The sequence below is a fragment of the Ochotona princeps genome, chromosome 11 (assembly GCF_030435755.1).
Source record: "Ochotona princeps isolate mOchPri1 chromosome 11, mOchPri1.hap1, whole genome shotgun sequence".
NCBI lineage: Eukaryota > Metazoa > Chordata > Mammalia > Lagomorpha > Ochotonidae > Ochotona > Ochotona princeps.
The window spans coordinates 38,801,274-38,822,265 of NC_080842.1; the positions used below are offsets into that span (position 1 = coordinate 38,801,274).

The window sequence follows — 20,992 nt, forward strand, 5'->3', positions numbered from 1 at the left end:
ATCTGTAATGTGTCCCTTGAGTGCATTAGTTTGAAGTCACTTAGAGTCACGGAGCTGCTACCTCCTGCTCTTCACCGTGAGAATGGCCCCAGAGCTCTCCAAGGTGTTCCTGTATAGACCGCTAGACTTAACCTAGGCACTGAACCACATCCTGGACACCAGAGGGCTTGCACTGTGCTTGGCAGAGTGAATGCTTGAACATGTTCTAAATGCCCACTACATGCCAAGTAGCATGCTAGGTGCTTCTGTTGGTTTCATTCATTGGGTCTTGCCATCAGTCCTACACAGGGGACCATGCTTCTCTGAGGAGTGTCAGGGATTTGTCCAGAGTCATGCAGCTGGTAAGTGGCAGACGAGGGCCCTGAACTCAGGGCAGGTCGCCCCCATAGCATGGTTTAGCTATACTCCTGACAGAAAAAGCAGGCAAGCCAGTTTCAGAATCTCCTTGTGGAAGGCCCATTTTGTTAAGTTGCTGCTAAGAGGAGATGGCTTTTGATGTTTGTGTGAGTGTTTACAAAACAGGCACACACCCTGTCTGGGCTGTCACATTGTTGCACTATTTTTCTTCCGAAGTTGGAGAGGTAGGAAGGATGATCCTGTATTCTAGATGGGGAAATGAAGACAGAGAAGTTGCCTGTGTGGGTGGTGGGTGCCCGGGACCAGAACCTCATCTCTGGGAAGAGGATGCTGCCTGCTCCGCTGCTCAGTCACAGGACCCAGTCTGAGGCGTCGCATGCTCTTTTCCCACAGTCTCTCGAGTACAACATCTTTGAAGGCATGGAGTGCCGTGGATCTCCGCTGGTGGTCATCAGCCAGGGGAAGATCGTGTTGGAGGATGGCACCCTTCATGTCACCGAAGGCTCTGGGCGCTACATCCCCCGGAAGCCCTTCCCTGACTTCGTTTACAAGCGCATCAAGGCCAGGAGCAGGGTGAGTGGATTTGTTCTTATCCAATTTCATTTATTTATTTTTAACACGAGTCAAGTTCAGGTCCACATTATGAAGCACGTGGGGACAGTCACAAGATGAGCAGACTGTTGGAAGGTGAGATCTTGAGGGTGGAGTCTGGTGTGTCCATAGCCAGCCACAACAAAGTGAGGCTGTGATGAGGAAGTGTGTGGTGGGGCTCCAGAACAGGAAACCACCCCAATGGAGTCATAGCATAGGGGGAAGTATCACGGGAAGAGGGCGCTTTGGATTGGGTTTTGGTGGTTGATTAGATGCTTGTCAAGTCAAGGGCGAGAGAGGAGAAAGGAGCTGGGTGGCTAGGAGGTCGCGAACATGGTATATGTGCTGCTGAAGCGAGCGCGAGGTCGTGAACATGGCAGGTGTACAGAGTATTTGGGGCCTGGTGTTTGGGAGAGGGGCAGAGCTGTGTGGGGATTAAAGGAGAGTGAGGTTGGAAAGGAAAGTTTTGACTGGGTCCTGAGCTTGACAGCAGATATTCTCACGGTGTGGTGAGGGTTTAAGAGTTTGAAGTGTCCTAAGGGGAAAGTGGTAAACAACTTAGTTCTTGCTGAGTAGTTGGTAAGTAGAGTTCACACCTTGTGGGGAGCTCAGGCTTGGAGCGTAGTGGCTGGCCACACCTTCATTCCCAGTCTGATGGCGCAGGTGGTCAGGAGAAGTGTGGCCTGAGGAGAAGGACTCTTGTGTTTTGCAGCTGGCGGAGCTGAGAGGGGTTCCTCGTGGCCTCTATGATGGACCCGTGTGCGAGGTGTCTGTTACGCCCAAGACCGTCACTCCCGCTTCCTCGGCCAAGACGTCTCCTGCCAAGCAGCAGGCGCCCCCTGTGCGGAACCTGCACCAGTCTGGATTCAGCTTGTCTGGTATGTTCACAGATTGGCCAAAGTCGGCTCCCTGGAGACAACGAGGCTGCAGGGGCATTTGAAGAGGGGGTGGACATGGACTGGAATGAGACTCCCGTCCCTCCCAAAGTGGAAACCCTAATATCCACAGAGATACATTTTCAGAATAACTGACCCATGGAATTTGGGGTCTTGAGGTGAGCTTCCATCCCATGCAGTGCAGATCAAGAGAATGTTTTCCTTAAAGTGCTACATCCCTTGGAATGAGAACGTGGTGGTGTTTCAGGAACCTTCCTCCACAGTGTTGTGTAGCCTCGCCACTCAAATTGAGCTGTGCCTCGGTCTCTTCATCTCGCTCATGGCATGACTGAGCATTCATGGGGAATGCTGAATACAGAGCCAGTGGTAACTGTCAGCCACCTGCTAGTGAGAGGAAAGGGCCCCAAGTTTAGACTTCCCTCACTTAAAGCTTTTTTTTTTCTTTCATCTGGAGGTGATTTCTCCTTTGCTAGCACCCTGGGCCCAATGGCATAGTGAAGAAATAGTTACTCAGGTGGGATTTTGATTTTTCTTGTCAGATCGCTGGTATTGAGAAAGCTGCCATTGGTTCCACAGATGAGTTGTCAATTTTTAAAGAAATCTAGACATGGCAAGCCTTCGATGGCCATAAAGTTCAAAGACTGTAGAGATGTTTGCTGTGACCCATTCTGGAAGACTGGGTGTAGTATTTTCTGTTAGTGGCGTGTTGAAATTTTACTACTTTAGAAGTTTCAGACTTGGAGCATTTGGGGCTGAGGAATGCTCAGTCTGTAACATCCTTTCTGTGGCTTTCAATTGTGCACAAGGTGAGGACGTGCCAGTGAGAGGACCAGGGGCCTTCAGAAAGGCTGTGTCCAGGCTGAGCTGGGGACCTGGGGTCGAATTGAGTGGGAACCATGGTGCCATGAGCTGGGAGTTTCACTTCTTCCTGTAGTGCATACAGCCAGCTTCTGATGGGCACAGACTACTTCTGGGCCCTCTTGTCTATCATTTGGGTTTTGAGGCAGGAACCAGCATGGCCTTACTGCACCTCTCACGTTCTCTCTCCTTCTCTCTTTCCCTCTTTCTCCTTGTTTCCAGGTGCCCAGATTGATGACAACATTCCCCGTCGCACCACCCAGCGCATTGTGGCACCCCCTGGCGGCCGTGCCAACATCACCAGCCTGGGCTAGAGCTTCTGGCCCCACCAACCACCTGGGGATGGGGGATGGGACACCTGAGGACATTCTCAGACTTCCTTCCTTTTCTTTTCTTTATTTCTTCTTTTTTTTTTTAACAGCCTGTGATAGTAACTGTGGGGGCAGCCAGTTCCTGGGGCGTGCACTGGGGTCCCCTGGCTCTGTGTGGTGTGTGGAGTTCTGCTGTCGCTCATCCACTTTCCTTCACATCCACCAACACCACAGCCATGTGTGAGCACCCACCTGCACACAGACCACACCCAACACTCAGACATGCGCAACAAAGCAAATCACCCAGAGGGGTCTTCATCTCCACCTCTGCTGCACTCCTTAGCATCCTCCTGTCCCTGAGGGAAGAGAAAGTGAATTGCCCAGAGCTGCCTTTGGCTTTTGTTTGAAAAAAAAATGAATTTTTAGGGATTGGGGAGTTTCTAGAGGTGGGGGAGAGATTTTTTTTTTTTTTTTGATATTCAATTGGAATGTCTAATTTAATAGGAACACAAGGGGTTTGAACTGGACATCTTAATGATGCAATTATCTATCACGCTGAGTCAGTGTGGTTGGTGAAGCTGGTGTGGGTCCTGAGAGGCCCCCCACAGTGTCCACGTGGCCACTCCTCTGACTTCTGGGTCAAGTGCTGACAATGGGCAGGTTTTCTGTTTCAGCCTAGTTTTTGCTGCATACTCAATCTTTTGAAGATTCTCTTCTCATCGTTTTCCTGTGTGTGTTCTTTCTTTCTCTCTGTCATTCATGAATACTTTCATGTCTGCTTTTTTTGTGTTTCCTCTGGTCCTTTTTTCTGAGATAGCAATCTTCTCTCCCCTGGCTGTCTTTTCACATGCCCATGTCTCCCGCTGTCCTGGGGTCCTAGGACCTGCCCAGAAGCACTGGAGCTTTGCCATTGTCAGCATGGTACTCTGCCATCTGCGTCCAGTGAGACTGGTGCTAACCCTCCGCCATGGCGAGGCTCCGGCCGGGTGTGGAGCTAGGCCGGGTTGTCTCACCCCACGACCGCATGAGGGCTGAGGTGTGCAGGCGGGAGGCTGCAGAACATGAGCTTGTTCTTTCTCTGCAGTTCTAGTTGACTGAACTCACAGTTCAACCGTGGGTCCAGCCCAAGTGATCCAGTGACCCAGGCGGCCTCCAGCCCACACCGTGCTCAGAGTCCTCAGTCTAGCTTTTAGAGCCTGCGCTTTCCTAGGCAAATATCCAAAACACATTGGGGTTCCTTACTTTGGAGAGAAAAGCAAAAGGTGATTTTTGGGTCCAATGAGTTCTAAACACATAATACAATCTAGGTAGGCCTGTGGAGTCAGAAAAATTGGAAAAGTTGGAAAAATTGACATAAGTCCATTTTACTTTGCAAAAGGAAAAATCTGCTTTATGAATGCTGTGTCCTATCAGATCTGTTGTCAGGGGCAAACCTTACAAGTTAAATGTGTGGGCCCCTTAGGGACTACAGGGGACCATGTGTCGGCAGTCCGGCCCCTCCCATCTCGGGGACCCTTTCCCACTAGCTAACTTCCCCGTGCTCAGCCCTGTCCTTGCTGACTTGTGTGGCACTTCCTTCCAGCTGTATTTACAGGTTCTTGTGACCAATGCTGTGTTTGTAGGCTTCTGTCAAGCCAAATCTTTCCTAAAGCATAACATCAAAAAGCAGGCCATCACATCATTCACTCATCTCTCCACACGTTATGCCTTTTGGGGTTAGGATTGGGGTCTGGGATTTTGTTGTTATTGTTTGTTATTTTAAAGGTAAATTGCACTTTTTAAAAAAAATTGGTTGACTTAATATATTTGCTTTTTTTTTTCTCATCTGCACTTAGAGAAAATTTGAACAAGTTGGAAAAAAAGGTTTTGTTTCAATTCTAAGAAACACTTGCAGCTCTTCAGTGTTCACTTGAGTCTTCCTGTTTTTTTTTTTTTTTTTTCCTGTATCAGGTCTTGGCAATTTTGGTTGTTTCAACTGTTTTCTGGGGGAAAAAAAAATGTAAAACCTGAAAATTTCCGCAGGCTGTGTAAGCATGTTTACCTGTTGGCTTGCTTTGTGTGTCTGTCCAATGAATGTCATATGTAAATGCTAAGATGAATTGCCAGTGTCTCAGAACTGAATCACTGCACTGACTTGATGCTCTAAAACAGTGTAGGATTTAATCATAGATGGTTTTTAACCCTTGACATGGAAATCGTGATTGTGACCTATGAGTGGAGGAACTTCCAGTGCTAACGCTGATTGTGTGTAGCCCGAAGAATCTTTTTTTTTTTTTTTTTTTTTTTGGTAACCACTGTCTCAATGGCAAAATAATTATGGTCAAATACGAGTCTCGTGTTTATTATTCCTTAAGAACTCTGTGTTATATTACCATGAAACGCCTAATAAAGCAAAACGTGGTCGTTTCAGGGCGTATCTGTGAGATGTTCTGGTGGTGGGCGGCTGTTGGCCTGGCCCTACAGCAGAATGTCCTCTCTGGCGTCTCTCATGGGCATGTTTGGCCTCACATTGGTGACTGTGTCCATTCAAGAGTTTTCACTCCATATTGTGGCTGCTGTGTGTGGGCCACAGTGTGCAGTGTAGTTCCTCGTGCAGTTCAGTCTAAGGCCAAAAGGTGAGCTGAAATCCCTAGAAGCCGGCTCAGAGAGGCCACAGGTGCGTCCAGAGCTGGGCTACGGGCCTCCAGTGGAAGCTGATAACACAGCTGCGCACAAGGGTCACTCTGGGCTGTCACCTGTTTTCTAGTTTATATTCCCAAGAAAATCGTCAATCTGCTTGTTTCCTGAAAGATAAGACAATCAGGTGTGCTCACTTGCACCTGCTGCTCCTTCAGGCCATACACTTCCTGGCCTGAAGTGTATGGTCTGCCATCCTGACCCAGTGTCCAGAATACACATGGGGAGTGGTAGCCCTCCTCCAGCAGGGGGGCTACTTGGTTCCCACGGTCCGCTGTTGACTGGCACCATTCTGACAACAGTGAAGGAAGAAGATGTGTCCCCTGGGCTCCCCAGGCTGGCCATAGGACCAGGGCAATCATTTTCTCTTTACTCTTTTTCCTTCCCTTTTTGTTTTCTATTCTGCCCTATCCAAACAGGATCCAAAAAGTGTATCTATGGCACCTAAGATTTCACAAATCAGGAGTGCTTGGGTGAAGGGAAAATATGAGTAGAAAAATAGGATATGGGCCTGATGTGAAGACTAAATGGCTAATTCCTACCTTGTAAGCATGGGGATCCCATGTGGTTTTTGGTTCATGTCCTGGGTGCTCTATTTCCCATCCAGTTCCATGCTTACGGCCTGGGAGGGCGGTAGAGGTTAGCCCAAAGCTTTGGGAGCCTGCACCTGCATGGGAGACCTGGAGGAGGCTCCTGGTTTCTGGCTTTGGATCAGCTCAGCTCTGGCTGTTATGGCCATCTGGGGAGTGAATCAGCAGTTGAAGATCTCTCTGTCTCTCCTTGTGTCCATAAATCTGATCTTCCTTTCCAATAAACAATAAATATTAATAAAAATATAAGAAAAATAGAGTATGACCCAAGTGCAGCTTGTACGGAACACCTGCCACTAGGCTGTGCATTGGTGGGGGAGCTCTAAGGGTTCCACAGCACATGCAGAAAAGGGAGACATGGCCAGCAACAGCATTCACTGTGACCAGAGTAGAAAAGCAAATTCATCCTTCAGAAGCAAGATGGCGAATCTGGCTCTTCTGCTCCCAGGCCAGGCCCTACATCCTCCTGGTAACCAGAATACTGCTGTCTCAGGCTGGCCCGTACACTGCCCCTCTGTGTGGATGGCAGAGAACCACCACCCAGTGACTCTGCAGGAGAGCTGTACAAGCATGTTCACCCTGACATTGGTGGGAGCTAAAAATGGAGGTGTGGTCCACAGCCCATCCCAATGTTTCCTTCTTGATTTGGTCTTTCACCAGGATGGGGCTCAGGCCCATGCCTGCTGACCACGCCCCACTCCACAGTCCACCTTCTGCCTGAAAAACCTCTAGAACACAGCCACGCCAAGGGATGTCTGTAGCTTCTGTGAGGCTATACTCTCCAGAGAGGCTCAATAAGCATTGGGAGAAGACCTGGACTTATTTGATCCAGGGATTGCAGGGAAGCATGAGCAGAGGTGGTATCGCAGGTACAGTAGCCCAGGCCCAGATTGGAAATGTCTCCTGGACCCCCAGGGGCTCCTCGTTCCATGGCCAGAGGCAGGCAGGAGGGGGAAATCTGAGTGGATGGGCCAGGGCAGCTGGTGCTGTGAGGCAGGACTGTGGTGATAGCTCTGGAACTCAGCTGTGGTGATTTACTCCAGAGACACATTTCAGAGCGTTGAAGCTTGTGGAATGCTTATCCTTCAGGAAGAGGATTGTCAACAGTCGAAAGCTGTGTTTTCTGGGCAAGCTATCGCTAGCACACAAGTATAAGAAAATGCAGATCTTTTCTTTCTCCAACCGAACTGAGGCTAAGCCCCTGTAGTGCTGCTGATTCACTCTGTGTAATGGTTTCCGCAGAATTTGGCTTCCACAACCCATGCAGATGTTAAAATACCAAAGTCTTACGTTAATGGCTAACAAATTAAGGTTAATGAATGATGGGTGCTGTCTGGGTCTAAAAATAGTCTGGGAGGTGAGCCTGGTGGGAGATCTTTAGGTCACTGGGCTTGACATTGGAAGGTAGGCTGGGAGAGACAGTTGCCTCCATATATAGGGTGTATTTCTGTCTCTGCTCCATGCCTGGCCATTCTGTTGTTCCTGTTATCCTCCAGCATCACCACATGGCTAAACCAAGGGGTTGCTCTCTCTTGGAGTGGAAATTTCCAAACTAAGCAGAACTAAGTCTTCCTAAGAAGCTCCCTTTTGGAGCTTTTCACAATTAAGGGCTAACACTGTGGGTGTCCTTAGGAAGCTCTCTAACCCCAGGGCACAGGCTCCCTCTCTGCAAGGCAGAGATGGTGGCCACTCCCTGGCCTAACTTGGAGCTAACACCTTAGCTTACAGGCTAATTCCTAGCCTTCCTTGGGGGTACAGGCAGAAGACAGGATTGTGAACTATAGGCCTGTGTTGGAAACAATCCCAACTGTCCTTGCAGACAGAAACACTGGAGGTCGACCACTGATGGGGACGGTAAGGGTTGAAATCATCAGACTGTGAGGCATCAGAGATGGTGCCTCTCCCTGAGGAGAACCTTTTTCATTAAAGGCAGGCTAATCAGAGTTAACATGCCTACGGTGTGCCAGGGGCACTGTTCTAAGGGCTCATAGTCATCAGTTCAGGTATTCTTTGCAGCACCCATTGTGTTTTGCTATTGTCCAGACCACAGGTTGTTAAAAGCACTTGCCCCCAAACCAGGCTTTGAGTGGGTGCTTTCTGCAGCCAGGGAATATTTTCTTGCTTCTGAAAGAGGACTCAAAAATCACAATGGTGGTGGTCATAATCACACAAAGCCACAATGCATAGTGGTATTTTTGGAAATCAGAAAAAATGATTTGGGAATATGACTGCCTGGGAGTAGCTGGGAAATATTTTGGGAAAGGGAAAACAAAAAAGAAGACTTGACCTTCCACAGAGCAAGGAAAGATCTAAAACTATGATAATGAAGTTACCCTTAATGAGAGCAATATAGACGAAGTAGATAATGGGAAAGAACTGTGCATCCAGAATAGACATAGAGCGAACAGGTGCATTCCACCTCTGTCTAGCCACCTCCCTGCCACTGGTGGTAGGCCAAGGATAGATTATGGAATGAATATAGCAAATAGTGGCCACATTTTTTTTGTTGCTGTTATTCCTGTCTCTTATAAGGGGAGGGTAACAGGGAGAAGGAAGGGGGCGAGAAAACAGAGCAGGTAAGCAGGCAGGTCCAGGAGGGAAGATACGTGCATCTGTGGAGGATGACGACACAAACTTGGACATACATGGACACTCCGTCAGGAGGAGGAGGCCTCTAGGAGGCACCTAGCCTGGAACAAGAAGCCTAGCAGTAATAATCTGAGTGCATGCAGCTTCACGAACAAGACTGGGGAAGCGTTGTCAAATTCTTGGAAAAGTATTAGGAAAAAAACTAAGCATAGATGTCAAAAGTTTTTTTTTTTTTGGCATCAGAACAAGCTTACCTTTTAATTCTGCTTTCCACAAACTTTTTGAAGTACCTTGGTGTGTATGATTCTGAGATGGATCTCAAGAATCAATTTCTGAAGATAATTGCAAAAGGGTAGTAGAGTATTTAAGGTTTGAGACGCGACAGAGCTGGTGCTAGTAGGAGGGTGACCGGCAGGGGGCGTCTGAGCAGTCGGAGGTCTTGGGGAGGTCAGGACAGAGCTGGACGCTAACCTGAGGGGCGCCAACGGAAGGAAGGCTGGAGCGCCTGAAGAACCCAACAGTGCGGCCTATGTAGTTTTAGGGTGACGGTGTTTCGTTTGGGCCTCATTTCGAAGCCTCATTTGGGTAGAGTTAAGGCAACTGCTCGCTCCCACTCGGATCCCCAGGCCAACCTGGAGGGCAGTGGATAGGAAGCGGCTTGTCCCGGGAACACCTGGCTGCAGGTTTACCTGGTGGCTGTGGAGACCCCGGACTCTCCTCAGAACCTCAACCTGGAGCCCTCAGCAGGACCTGGGGGGCAGGAGAGAGCTGGCAGCTCTTTGGGATCAGTCGTCTTTTCGGGAAGATTCGGACACACGCAGGACTTGATGCCGAAACTCTCCGCTGCCCACCGTTCTTCCCTTAGACTTCCCCCTCCGTTCCAGAACGTGAGGGTTCTCGCCCCTCAGCTCCTGAGGAGGCTTCCGCAGGGACCGGGGCCGACGAGGCCGCTCTGTTCGACGCTTCTCTGCAGTGTGGCGCGCCCTCTGCTGGACGCACGCGTGTGTCTTCCATCTTCGGAAAGGTAGGTAAGCTGTGGGTGAGATCTCACAGATGGCTTCAGCTGGCCTCACAACACCCAGGGAAGGTCCAGGCACCTGCTGGGATGGACCACGGGTGTCTTGCCTCTAGGGAATGGAGATGGACTCTCAGCTTTATGTATTTATTTTGAAAGTTAGTGATGGAGAGGGAGAGAAAGTCTTCTGCCTGCTGGTTCACTCCCCAGAAGGCTGCAACAACCAGGGCTGGGACAGGCTGAAGTCACGAGTGTCATCTCAATTTTTCCACGTGGCTAGCAGGTGCCCAGGTACTTGGCTTTCCCCGGCTATTAGCGGGGAGGTGGATCAGAAGTGGAATAAGGGCTGATGTGGTGGCTCAACAGGCCTGATCCCATATAGGCATCAGTTTACGTGTCCTGACTGCTCCACGTCCATTCCGCGACGCTAACCCTAGGCTCGCAGCTTCATCACTCATGCTCTGATCAGCTTTCTTACGCTTCTGCTTCCATCACAACCGCTTTTTGATGCCTTACACCTTTAATCTTGTGACTTCCCCATAGAACTCAAGCATCTTTGTTAGTTTCTCTGTTCCCCACCAGGAATCTGTGGCAGGCATTTAACTATCTCCCATGTCCTCCAGCTGAACTTGAGGAACAACCTTCTACCCTCCGCCCCCTCCCACCAGGCACCTGGCCAGCCAGCGACCCCTGCAACCCTGCAACCACTCACTTAACCCGGACCCTAACTGCACGTGACAGGGATAGACCCATCATGGTGCAGTCAGTGCCTTCCAACAGTAGATGCTCTCTGCTAATTCCTGCCGAGTGCCGGGTCTTGAAGAATGAGAATCCATGCTGCAGAATGCGGAGGACTGCAGAGCCTGTGAGATCCAAGTGCCACAGGGCAAAGGGGTATGCAAATCTAGCGCTGGAGCCTGTCTTCTTTGATTGTCTCAGTGGTTACTGGAATCTTGTCCCCCGGGGCAGCTAGCCTCTCCTGCACCGCATTCCTGGAACAAAGCTCCTACTCTCCTATCTGCATGATTCATAATTGATAAACTCCTGTTCTTCAGTAAGCTCCCATCTCCACAGAGCATTCACACCCACCTTTGTACCTTAAAAACACAGAATCAGGGGCTTTACGTCTACAACCTAACTCCCTAGCCTGGAAAGCAGAACAGTGGTTGAACACTGGGGTGGAAAGCTACCATGAGTTGCCACAGTGAAGTCCATATGGTATAGTACATACACAGACTGTTATGTGAGCACACTTATGAGCTGTTTGGGCTGTAATTGGTTTACCCTCCCTGAGCCTCAGGTGCTAATCTGAAACTTATTATCTTCAGATAATATAAACTTCACTTCTATTGCCTTTTTTTTTGGTAAAGATTTATTTATTTTTATTGGACAGGCAGATTTACAGAGAGAAGAAAGATCTTCCATCTGCTGGTTCATTCCCCATATGGCTATAATGGCTGGAACTGAGCTGATCCAAAGTCAGGAGCCAGGAGCTTCATCTGGGTCTCCCATGTGGATGCAGGCTCCCAAGGCTTTGGCCCATATTCCACTGCTTTCCCAGGCCACAAGCATGGATTCCAGTGCTTATAAGGGGAAGATTAGCCAATTGAACCATTGTGCCCGGCCCTCCATTGCCTCCTTTGCATTGCCAGTGTGCAGTCTTTGCTGTAGGGAGGCTGAACTCCTTGTTTTCCAAACACATGGGTCATGCTCACTTTGTCCCACCCCAAACTCTTACCTGGTGTGGAGAGGGCCTATTGTCCACCTAGCAGGTTGTGATTATGTGAGAAGGAGGTGTACTGGAAAGTGAGGTTCAGCATTCCTGCTCCCCGCCCCCTTTTGCAGGTGCTCTTCTTCGAAGACTGTGATGGGTCATACCAAATGAGTTTAACAGAGTGACTCATTGGGACTTGCTAGCTCCAGGCTTAGAGTGGGACAGGATGAAGCTGATGCCCCAAAGTTAAAATGTAGAAAAAAGCATAAAGAAACTGCTCCAGACCTCTATGCCGATCTGGAACCAGGAGCCAGGAGCTCTTCCAGGTCTCCCACGCAGATGCAGGATCCCAAAGCTTTGGGCCTTCCTCGACTGCTTTCCCAGGCCACAAGTAGGGAGCTGGATGGGAAGTGGAGCTGCTGGGATTAGAACTGGCACCCATATGGGATCCTGGCGCGTTCAAGGTGGGGGCTTTAGCCGCTAGGCCACGGCGCTGCATACAGAGAGGGGGAGAGACAGAGAGGAAAATCTTCCATCCGATGATTCACTTCCCAAGTGGGTGCCCCACTGGGTGGAGCTGAGCTGATCTGAAGCCAGGAGCCTGGATCCTCTTCTGGGTCTCCTGCATGGTGCAGGGTCCCAAGGCTTTTGACCATCCTTGACTGCTTTTCCAGGCCACAGGCAGGGAGCTGGGTGGGAATCGGGGCTGCTGGGGTTGGAACCATGCAAAACGAGGACTTTAGCCTCTAGGCCACCATGCCAGGCCCCGAGACAGAGCTGTTCTAACAGATGGAGTCTCCAGGTCATTTTGGTGCCCAGTGACAGATTTTCATGTATTGCTACTTCAGCATGTCTGCTGAGAATCCCCTCCTTCTCATTCTTCCCCTTTCCGCAGTATCTAATGATAAGACTGGCAATAATAACAATAACTAATACAACATAGTGAGTATATAAGAATTACTAGCCCATGTTAGGAGTGTAGAGACTGAGGCCAAGAGAAGCTACACACTGAGCCCAGTCTCGTAGTTCCTCATAGATAGCAAAACTTGAAACCTGTGCGTGACATCCTGGGCCTTTTTGCTGAATGATGAGAGAAGGTAGAAGAGTGAGGGCCTTGCCAGTGGCATGTGGGACAGTCACTGAACCTCCCAGTCTCAGCACCCTCCTCTAGGGTGGGGATGGTCAGAGCATACTCCAGGAGGCCATTGTGGGGCGTGAATGAGTTAGCGTGTCAAGGGTGCTTGGGTCAGGAGCTGGCTCAAGCGCCTGGTGGCCGTTACTTAGAACAACATCTAGTAATACAGCACCATTAGCATTCCCTTTTTGGATCTCTTAGGTATCAGTAGTAGCATTAGTCAATAGATATTTTCCGGCTTTATCTCATGTTTTTGTTGGCTCATTTAGAATCGGGACTATTCATTCACCATAGCATTTATTTTGATTGTGTCTTTCTAGGACTTTTTTTCTTTTAATGTGGAGGGCAGAGTTTACAGAGAAGATAGGAGAAAGAGGTCTTCTAGCTTCTGGTTCACTCCTGAAATGACCACAACAGCCAGGCCAAGGTCAAGAGTCTGGAACTCCATGAAGGTCTCCCATGTGGGTAGCAGGGTCTTGGGTCAGCTTCACTGCTTTCCTGGGTGTGCTAGCTGGGAGCAGGATTGGAAGTGGAGCAGGCAGGGCATGAGCTAGCGCTCCTATGAGATATTGGTGTCTCTAGTGCCTTAACCCCTGTACCATGTGTGGCCTTCTCCCCAGCTGTAGCATTTGGCATAGTTTCTGGCAGAGAGAGGTGCTGATGAAAGTCCGCAGAGCTGGGGTGCATACAGGGAGATAGTTAGGACCAGAGATGCTAGGGCCTGGCTGCTCTGGGCTTAGAGCCTGGATCCATCTCCTTACATGCTGTGTGTTCCTGAGCAAGTGACTTAAGCACTCTTGGTCCCTAGAGGGAATTGTCAGTATTTTCTGCTTTGTAAGTTTCTGGTTGATTAGATAAGTAATTAGATGGGAGACTGCCGGCCCAGCACTCTACAGACACTGGCTTGCTGTCAGTGCTCATAGCCTTCTAAGGCACCGGTGTTTGCTTTGTGGATTGTAAGTTTTGCAGAACAAACAGCTTTCAATGCTCAGTGGCTGACAGCAGCAGCTTAGCTGCCTACTGTGCAGATGGCAGTATGTCTGTCCCACAGGAGCAGGCTCTCCTGGGCATGTGTCTTCTGGCTGCATATGTCCCACCACCATCCTGAGTGCCTGGCTTCCAGTGTTGTCAGAGAGGAAGAGAGAGAAAAGCTTAGGTCATGCCTAGTGCATGCTGCTTGCTCACATCGCACTGGTCAGAAGGAACTGCATGGCCTGCCAAGTGGTTCAGTGGAGACACAGGCTTCCTGTGGGCTCAGGAGGATGGGGCTGTGGCTTTGCTGCAGTGGACGACAGGGTGAGGGGGGCTCCCCAAGGAAAATTGGAGTGATAGTGCTGAAAAGGGGGTGCCAGGCAGGACAACACCCTGGATACCGATACCTTCAGATGAACTGCCAGACTGTGTACAAGGCCCAAGTGTCCCTTCACCGATGATAGTCTCTTCCATATTAGGACAAATCGGGTCCCAGGGTGAATGTGTAGTATAGCAGCTACAATGCCTCTTGGGAATGCCCACATTACATAGCAGAGGGCCCAGGTTCAAGTCCCAGCTCTGCTTCCGGTTCTAGCTTCCTTCTGATGTGCATTCTGGGCAGCAGCAGGTGATGGCTCAAACACTTGGGTTCCTGTCGCCCGCATGGGAAACTTGGATGGAAGCCCAGGCTCCTAGCTTCAGCCTGGCCCAGCTCCAGCTGTTGTGGACATTTGGGAGTGAACTGTGGGTAGAGGATCTCTGTCTCTATTCTTTTCTCTTTTTCTCTGCCTCCAGAAAGACAAAAAATTTTGTTAAGAAGTGGAAGGAAAATGTATTCCCAGAGTACTGCAATGCTGTGCCATGGGATCTGGCTGCATCCGAGAGGCGTCCAGGGCGTGGCTTGCGTTACGGACGTGATTGGCTTCAGTGGTTCATTCTTATATTGCATTTACTGGGGACTTACTTGGCAGACAGAAAAAGACAGGAGAGAGCATACACTCCTAGCTCTGTGAATCTCCCTGGGACTGACTTTTACCCTTTGCCAATTCAGATGTCCAGGAGCACGTCTGGGATGATAGCCAATGGATTGGATGAGGTGTGTTTCTAGCAAATAATGAACTGCAAGCCACAAGAGGCGCAAGCGGGGGGTGGGGGGGATGGAGCCACTGGTTGGGAAAGACTTCACAAAGAATTAAGGAGTATTGAAAAGTAAAAGTGGAGTAATTTAGAAATCGAGGGAGTTCACTCCCACAGATTATTTCACACTAATCTCAGGCCTGGTTAACCTCCACTGCACTGACCGAGGATAACTCAATCTTTTCCCATAAACTGTTTCAGCACCAAGGTGACAACCAGGCATCTTATTTTTTGATATCAGTGTCTATTCCTCAAAAGCTTATTTTTAGTATTTTTAAGAGAGATATTTTATTTGAAAAACAGAATTACAGAGAAAGGAAAGGAGAGAGAGAGGGAAATATCTTTCACATGGGGCTGGCCTTAGCTTAAGCCAGGAGCCTCTTCCAGGCCTTCTGTGTGGATGCATAGACTCACTTAGGCCATCTTCTGTTGCTGTCCTGGGCACATTAGCAGGAAGCTGGATTGGAAATGGGGCAGCTGGGACTTGAACCAGTGTCCATAGGAATGTTGGTGTTGCAGACAGTGGATCTACGCGCTGCACCACAATGTCAGGCCCTCAGGAAGTTTGTGTAGCTTTCATGTGAATCATCCACATGTCTGATGTGGAACCATGTACTGACATGTTATGATTAAAAAAAAATTCATTTATTTGAAAGCAGAGCAACTGAGAAAAAGACAGAAGGAAGTGGGCAGGGGGAGAGAGAGAACTTCTACCCACTGGTTCACTTCCCAAATGCCTTCAACAACCAGGGCTTGGCAGACGGAAACAGGAACCTGGAATACCACCTGGATTTCCCACATGGACGCTAGGGGCCCAAATACTTGGGCCATCACCCGCTGCCTTTCCAGATACATCAATAGCAAATTGAAATGGAAGCAGGACAGTTAGGACCCAAGGCAGCACTTGGGTGTGGGGTGCCAGTGCTGCAACTGGCGGCTTGATCTGCTTGGTTCCTGAAATGTTATAATATTGTAATCACAGAAGATGATGTCAGTAGACATTGTCTATGCCCGCAATGATGAACATATGACTGTGTATGAAGAACTATACTATAGTAACGATATAGAGGAACTCTGTGAGGGAGGAGGGAAATCCCAGGGCCTATGGAACTGTATCATAAAATGATAATAATAAATAGAAGTAAAAGAAAAAAAAGATGATGGCAGTGAAGTTATTACTGCTTTTCTCCTTGTCACTCCCAGTACTCTTCTTTTTCTGTTTATAAAAAAACTTAAATTAATGTAAAGAACAGATTTCATGCCTTCCATAGGTGCTATTCCAAGAACGCAATCACACTTCCCTCACTCCCTCAACCCCCTCTTTCTGTCTCCTCTTTTCATAGGTTTTTGCAAGGGTGTAATTTTGGTCTATTTAATATTTGCAACTTAATTTACCACTAATCATAATATTCAACAAGCAAAATGTAGGAAGGCCAAAGCTCCACTATAGTATAACAAGGACTAAAAATGACAATCATATCCCTATTGTTACATGTTTTTTGTGTATTACCTGACACATAGGATGACATTTCACTAAGTACAACGGTTTCCAGTTACATCCATTTGCTGCAAAAGACAGGATTTCATTCTTTTTTAAAATGGCTGAATAGTATGTATTAATATCCGTTTATCTGTGTATCTCAATTTCCGGGTACCAGTTGATTGGCATCTGGGTTGATTCCATCTTAGCTATTGTGAATTGAGCTGCATGAAATACGGAGGTGTACATACTTCTGTCATATGCTAATTTCAGTTCATTGGGTAAATCCCCAGGAATGGGATGATAGGCTCAGATGAGGGCTGCATTTTCAGATCTCTGAGGAATCTCCATGTGTCTTCCTTCAGGATTTTAGTAGTTGAGATTCTCACCAACAGTGGATTAGGTCACCTTCCCCCACACCAGCATTTATTATTTTTTGTTTTCTGGGTGATAGCCAGTATAATCTCATTGTGGTTTTATTTGCATTTCCCTGATGGTTAGTGGTCCTTCTTACTCCCAATACTGCCAAAAATCTTCTAGTCATTTCCAGTGGTCGTCCTGTTCTTTAGGTTCTTAGTTAGGAGAGTATTCTTTTGCCTGGTTGCTTGTAAAGCTTACTTTCATCTTAGTAAGGGTTCTCGCCTGCTCTCACCCTGTTCCTTCTGGATGGATGGCAGGTATAAAGACTTGATAACAGTCTCAGTTGACAAAATTTGGTGGAGGAGTTTGGAATGAAACCTGAGAAAACTTTAGCTCTGGCCAATTGCAAAGTTCTCCCATTAGATGGCAGCATTGTATGAGATGTGCAAGACCAAGTTCCTGTCTCTAGAAACACCTTGAGAAGAGGACAGAAGACAGCATAACATGTAGGAGCCTGGACTGGGAATGCCTCAAAGTTTTTTTAGGGGATTCCCCTGAACAAAATGGAGGAATCAAAGCATTAACCAAGAAAAGATGGAAAATGGAGTAGATCAATCAACCACCTCAGCTATATGCTTCCAGTGGAAAACTGGACAAGGGGAAACCCTAAGACGGACTATGTCAATCAGTGGACTCTGCACCAGCCTCATCATACCTGGACTGTTGCTGATGATATGTTGGAGCTTCTAATTGATCGAGGTGACGCTCTGCTGGCTCTGCCTTCAAACCTGAGAGGGCCTCCCTAAGAGGCCGTCGAACTTGAACTGGACAAGTGGGATGCTGGACTCTGTATGGTGTGAACTTTTAATTAGGGAATCTCAACGGAACTTGAGCTGTGGTTATGCATCAAGGTGAAGGAATTCACCATGGGGGAAGGGTTTGGGGTGAAGCGGGTGGGGGGAATCCCAGTACCTATGAAATTGTGTCATGTAATACAATGTAATTAATGAATAAATGAATATATATATATATAAAAATCCTTGTGATAGTCACCCAGGTATGCATGGCCACGTATGCACCTGTTCAGTCCCAACATCCCAGCTTTCTCCTCTGTGGTCAGCCAACTCTTGTTGCCTGTTTCTTAGGGCTCACTTGGTGTGTTTGGTCATTGAAACCTGAACCAGGGGTTTTGAGAGTGGGATTAACTCCTGGATTCAGGATTGTGAGCGTAACCTCTCAGTAGCCATCTCTGCTTTACTTATGAATATTTTCTGTTTTGAGTGGATGGTTCAGTGACTATAAATATGCTTATATTGCTGTGCTATTATCATCACAACTGGACTCCAGAACTTGTTTATTCTCAAATGGAAACTCTGAATCCATGAATCACTCCATTTTCCTTATCCCTCCCCCCGCCCCCAGTTTTTGGCGATTTCCTATAGGTTTGTCTACTCTGGATACCTCTTCTATGTGGAAGCGTAGAGTACATGTTCTTTCACGACTGGCTTATTTCCTTTAGTGTAACATCATTGATGTTTGTGCTATGCAATGTGTCAGAATCCCTTGCTTTCAAAGACTGAATATTATTACGCTGACTGCACTTTGTGCAGCCACTCATCAGTGGACTGTTGGGTTGTTTTCCCACTTTGGCTGTTGTGAATTACTCTGCAGTGGACTGGAGCGCACATGTATTTGGTTTCTCCAGTTTATTATTTTAGGCATATTCCCATACATGAGATTGCTTGCTCACCTGGCAATTCTATGGTTAGTTTGGGAACCCACGCTGTGACTCTACATGGTTGCTACACCATCTTACGTTCCTTCTAGTAATGCGTGAATGTTCTAAATGTTCCAGTGTCTTCATCTCTTTTCCAATACTTGTTATTTTTCAGTTCTTAAAATAATAACCATTCTGGCGGTTGCTGGCATCTTACTGAGGTTTTGATTTCCATTTCACTAATGACCGGTGATATTGGCATCTTTTCATGTGCTTGCTGGGCATTCACACCATCTCTGCTTCAAAAGGCGAACTAATTTCTATCCACAGTGATCTCCAGGAATCATGTAGTGGTGGAAAAAAACCTGGGGAAAGTCATGAGACTTTCTCTAACACATTTGAAACTGGAGCAGAAAAGCTGAGTCTGAGAGCAGCCAGGGCCAAGTCACGATGATGAGGCGTGTACTGCAGGGTCCAGTGTATTTCCAGTGCTGAGGAGCTTGCGGAGTTTGGTCTCTTAGTTTTCCTTTTGACGTTGAGAATCATTCAGTGTTTCCCAACAAGCTTATCCCCACTCTCTTTATTTTTATTGTTTTTGAAAAAGTCTGCTAGGGTCTTGATTCTTCATTTACACATTTATTTTTATCTGAAAGGCAGACTTGCGGAGAGAGGAGAGCCAGGAGCATTATCCTCCATCCAGGGGCTACAAGGACTCGGACCGTTGTTCATTGCTTTCCCAGGTTCATTAGTAGGGAGCTGGATTGGAAATGGAGCAACCGGTATTTGAACCAGCAACCATATGGATGCCACCACTGAAGGTGCCAGCAGCTAACCACTGCCTTTAAAAAGATAACCAGAGGGAAGGCATTTGGCACAGCAGTGTAGTTACCACTTGGACTGCCTAAACACACAAACCACATTGCAGTGCCTGGCTTTGCCTCCCAGCCCCTCTTCTGATTCCAACTTCCTACTGATGTACACTCTGAGAGGCCACAGGTGATGGTCCAAACAGTTGTGAAAATATATAAGGAGAGGAGAAAGACCCAGAAGATCCCAGAAGAAAAAAAAAATGTACTTCTCTAAGTGAAGGCAAAGAAGAGATTAGAGTAAAGGGAGTGGACAGCTGCTTGGGAATGGAAGACAAAGTCACACAGGCAAGGGGGGACGGGATGTCCATCCATTTGCTGACACTGGGATAAAAGGAACACCATGAAATATTTCACTTCATCAGTGTGGGTAATTTTTGGAGAAAAGATCCCTAAAGCACAGGCTGCAAAATAAAACTAGACAAGTGAAATTATATCAAAGTTGGAAGCGTCTGCATGGTAGAGTGAAAAATACATCTTATAGAATGGGAGAAAATATTTGCAAGCTACTTATCTGATAAAAGATTAAGCAACTAAAAAATCTCAACAATAATCCGGAATTTTTAGTTTTGCAAAGGAAACCAAGAGGCAGTATCCTTCTTTGTCCACCAGAGGGCGCTGGCATCAAGTCTCCAAGTTCTTTGCTCTCAGCACCTCCCTTAGTGTCTACAAGTGGCAGTAGCCAACTTCACACAGTTATCTGTCTTTGACAAAAGCTGAGGTGCTAAAACACGCATGCAGGAACTGTGATTTCCAAATGCCCTCACATGGCATGTCCTTGCAGAGAGAGGACTTCATCTCTAGGTCTCTTAAGGGCCGTACATCCTGCTGGAGAGCTTAATGCCCACCCCAGCTGTTGATCTCATTTAACCTTCACTACTTCCTGGGAGTTAGGGCTTCAACAGAAAGTCCTGGAGGAACACAGAAGTTTACTCTGTGACAATGGGGCAGGTGCCTGTCTGTATCCTTACTAGAAGGAGAAAGAAATGGGAAGAAATGGATATGTTTTCCTATACAGGGCACACTGTGGCTGGGGTTGACACAGCATCTGCCTGAAGACGAAGCTGGTGCCCTGGCCATAATGTTGCACAGCCTCTTAGGCCCACCTCCGGTAACTGGAGAGCTAGTCTGTCCTGGACTTGAGTCAACCTGATGCACAGTCCTTTTTGTCCGTTCTTTGTCCAGCTCTGTTCAGCACAGCTGAAGACTGGACAGGGATTTGGGCCACAGCCTAATGTGGGAACACAACACCCATGTTTTTGAATAGGGGTCTGAGCAGGAGAGGCGATAGTCAAAAGTAACCAAGGCTTTAGTTTATCTGCTAGGGAGAGCACCTTGGCCCAGCACTGTGGACTGCCTGCTTGGACAGCACACGCTTGTTTTCACCAGGGTCTGGAGACCAGAAGTCCAAAGTCAGGCTGGGGCAGGACTGGTTTGTCCTAAGGCCTCTCTAGCTCTGGGAATGCCACCTCCAGCCTGCTTTTCCCCTTGTGGTCTTTCTGTCCTCCTTTCCTGTTCTTGTAAGGACATCAAGTCATAGCGGATTAGGGCCATCCGAATGAACTCATTTTCACTTAATTATCTTTCTAAAGACTCTGTCTCCAAGCATGAATATAGCCGTGGGCACTCGGGATTAATACTCAGTGTGTGAATGTTGGGGGGGCACATTCATTCCCTAATGCTGTGGGAACTTCTGTTTGCCCCCAGCATCCTGACCATGGGGAGGCG

General features: G+C 47.9%; 1 protein-coding gene across 2 annotated transcripts in view; it reads left to right on the plus strand.

The window, feature by feature from the left end:
• DPYSL2 (dihydropyrimidinase like 2) overlaps window positions 1-3,394 on the plus strand; it is a 102,855-nt gene extending 99,461 nt beyond the window's left edge. For both annotated transcript variants that reach the window (XM_004579074.4, XM_004579075.4), the window contains exons 12-14: window positions 751-930; window positions 1,661-1,826; window positions 2,925-3,394. In XM_004579074.4, the coding sequence (XP_004579131.1) occupies window positions 751-930; window positions 1,661-1,826; window positions 2,925-3,016 (438 nt within the window). In that variant the 3' untranslated portion in view covers window positions 3,017-3,394. The remainder of the gene's footprint in view (window positions 1-750; window positions 931-1,660; window positions 1,827-2,924) is intronic.
• Window positions 3,395-20,992: the final 17,598 nt, after the last annotated feature.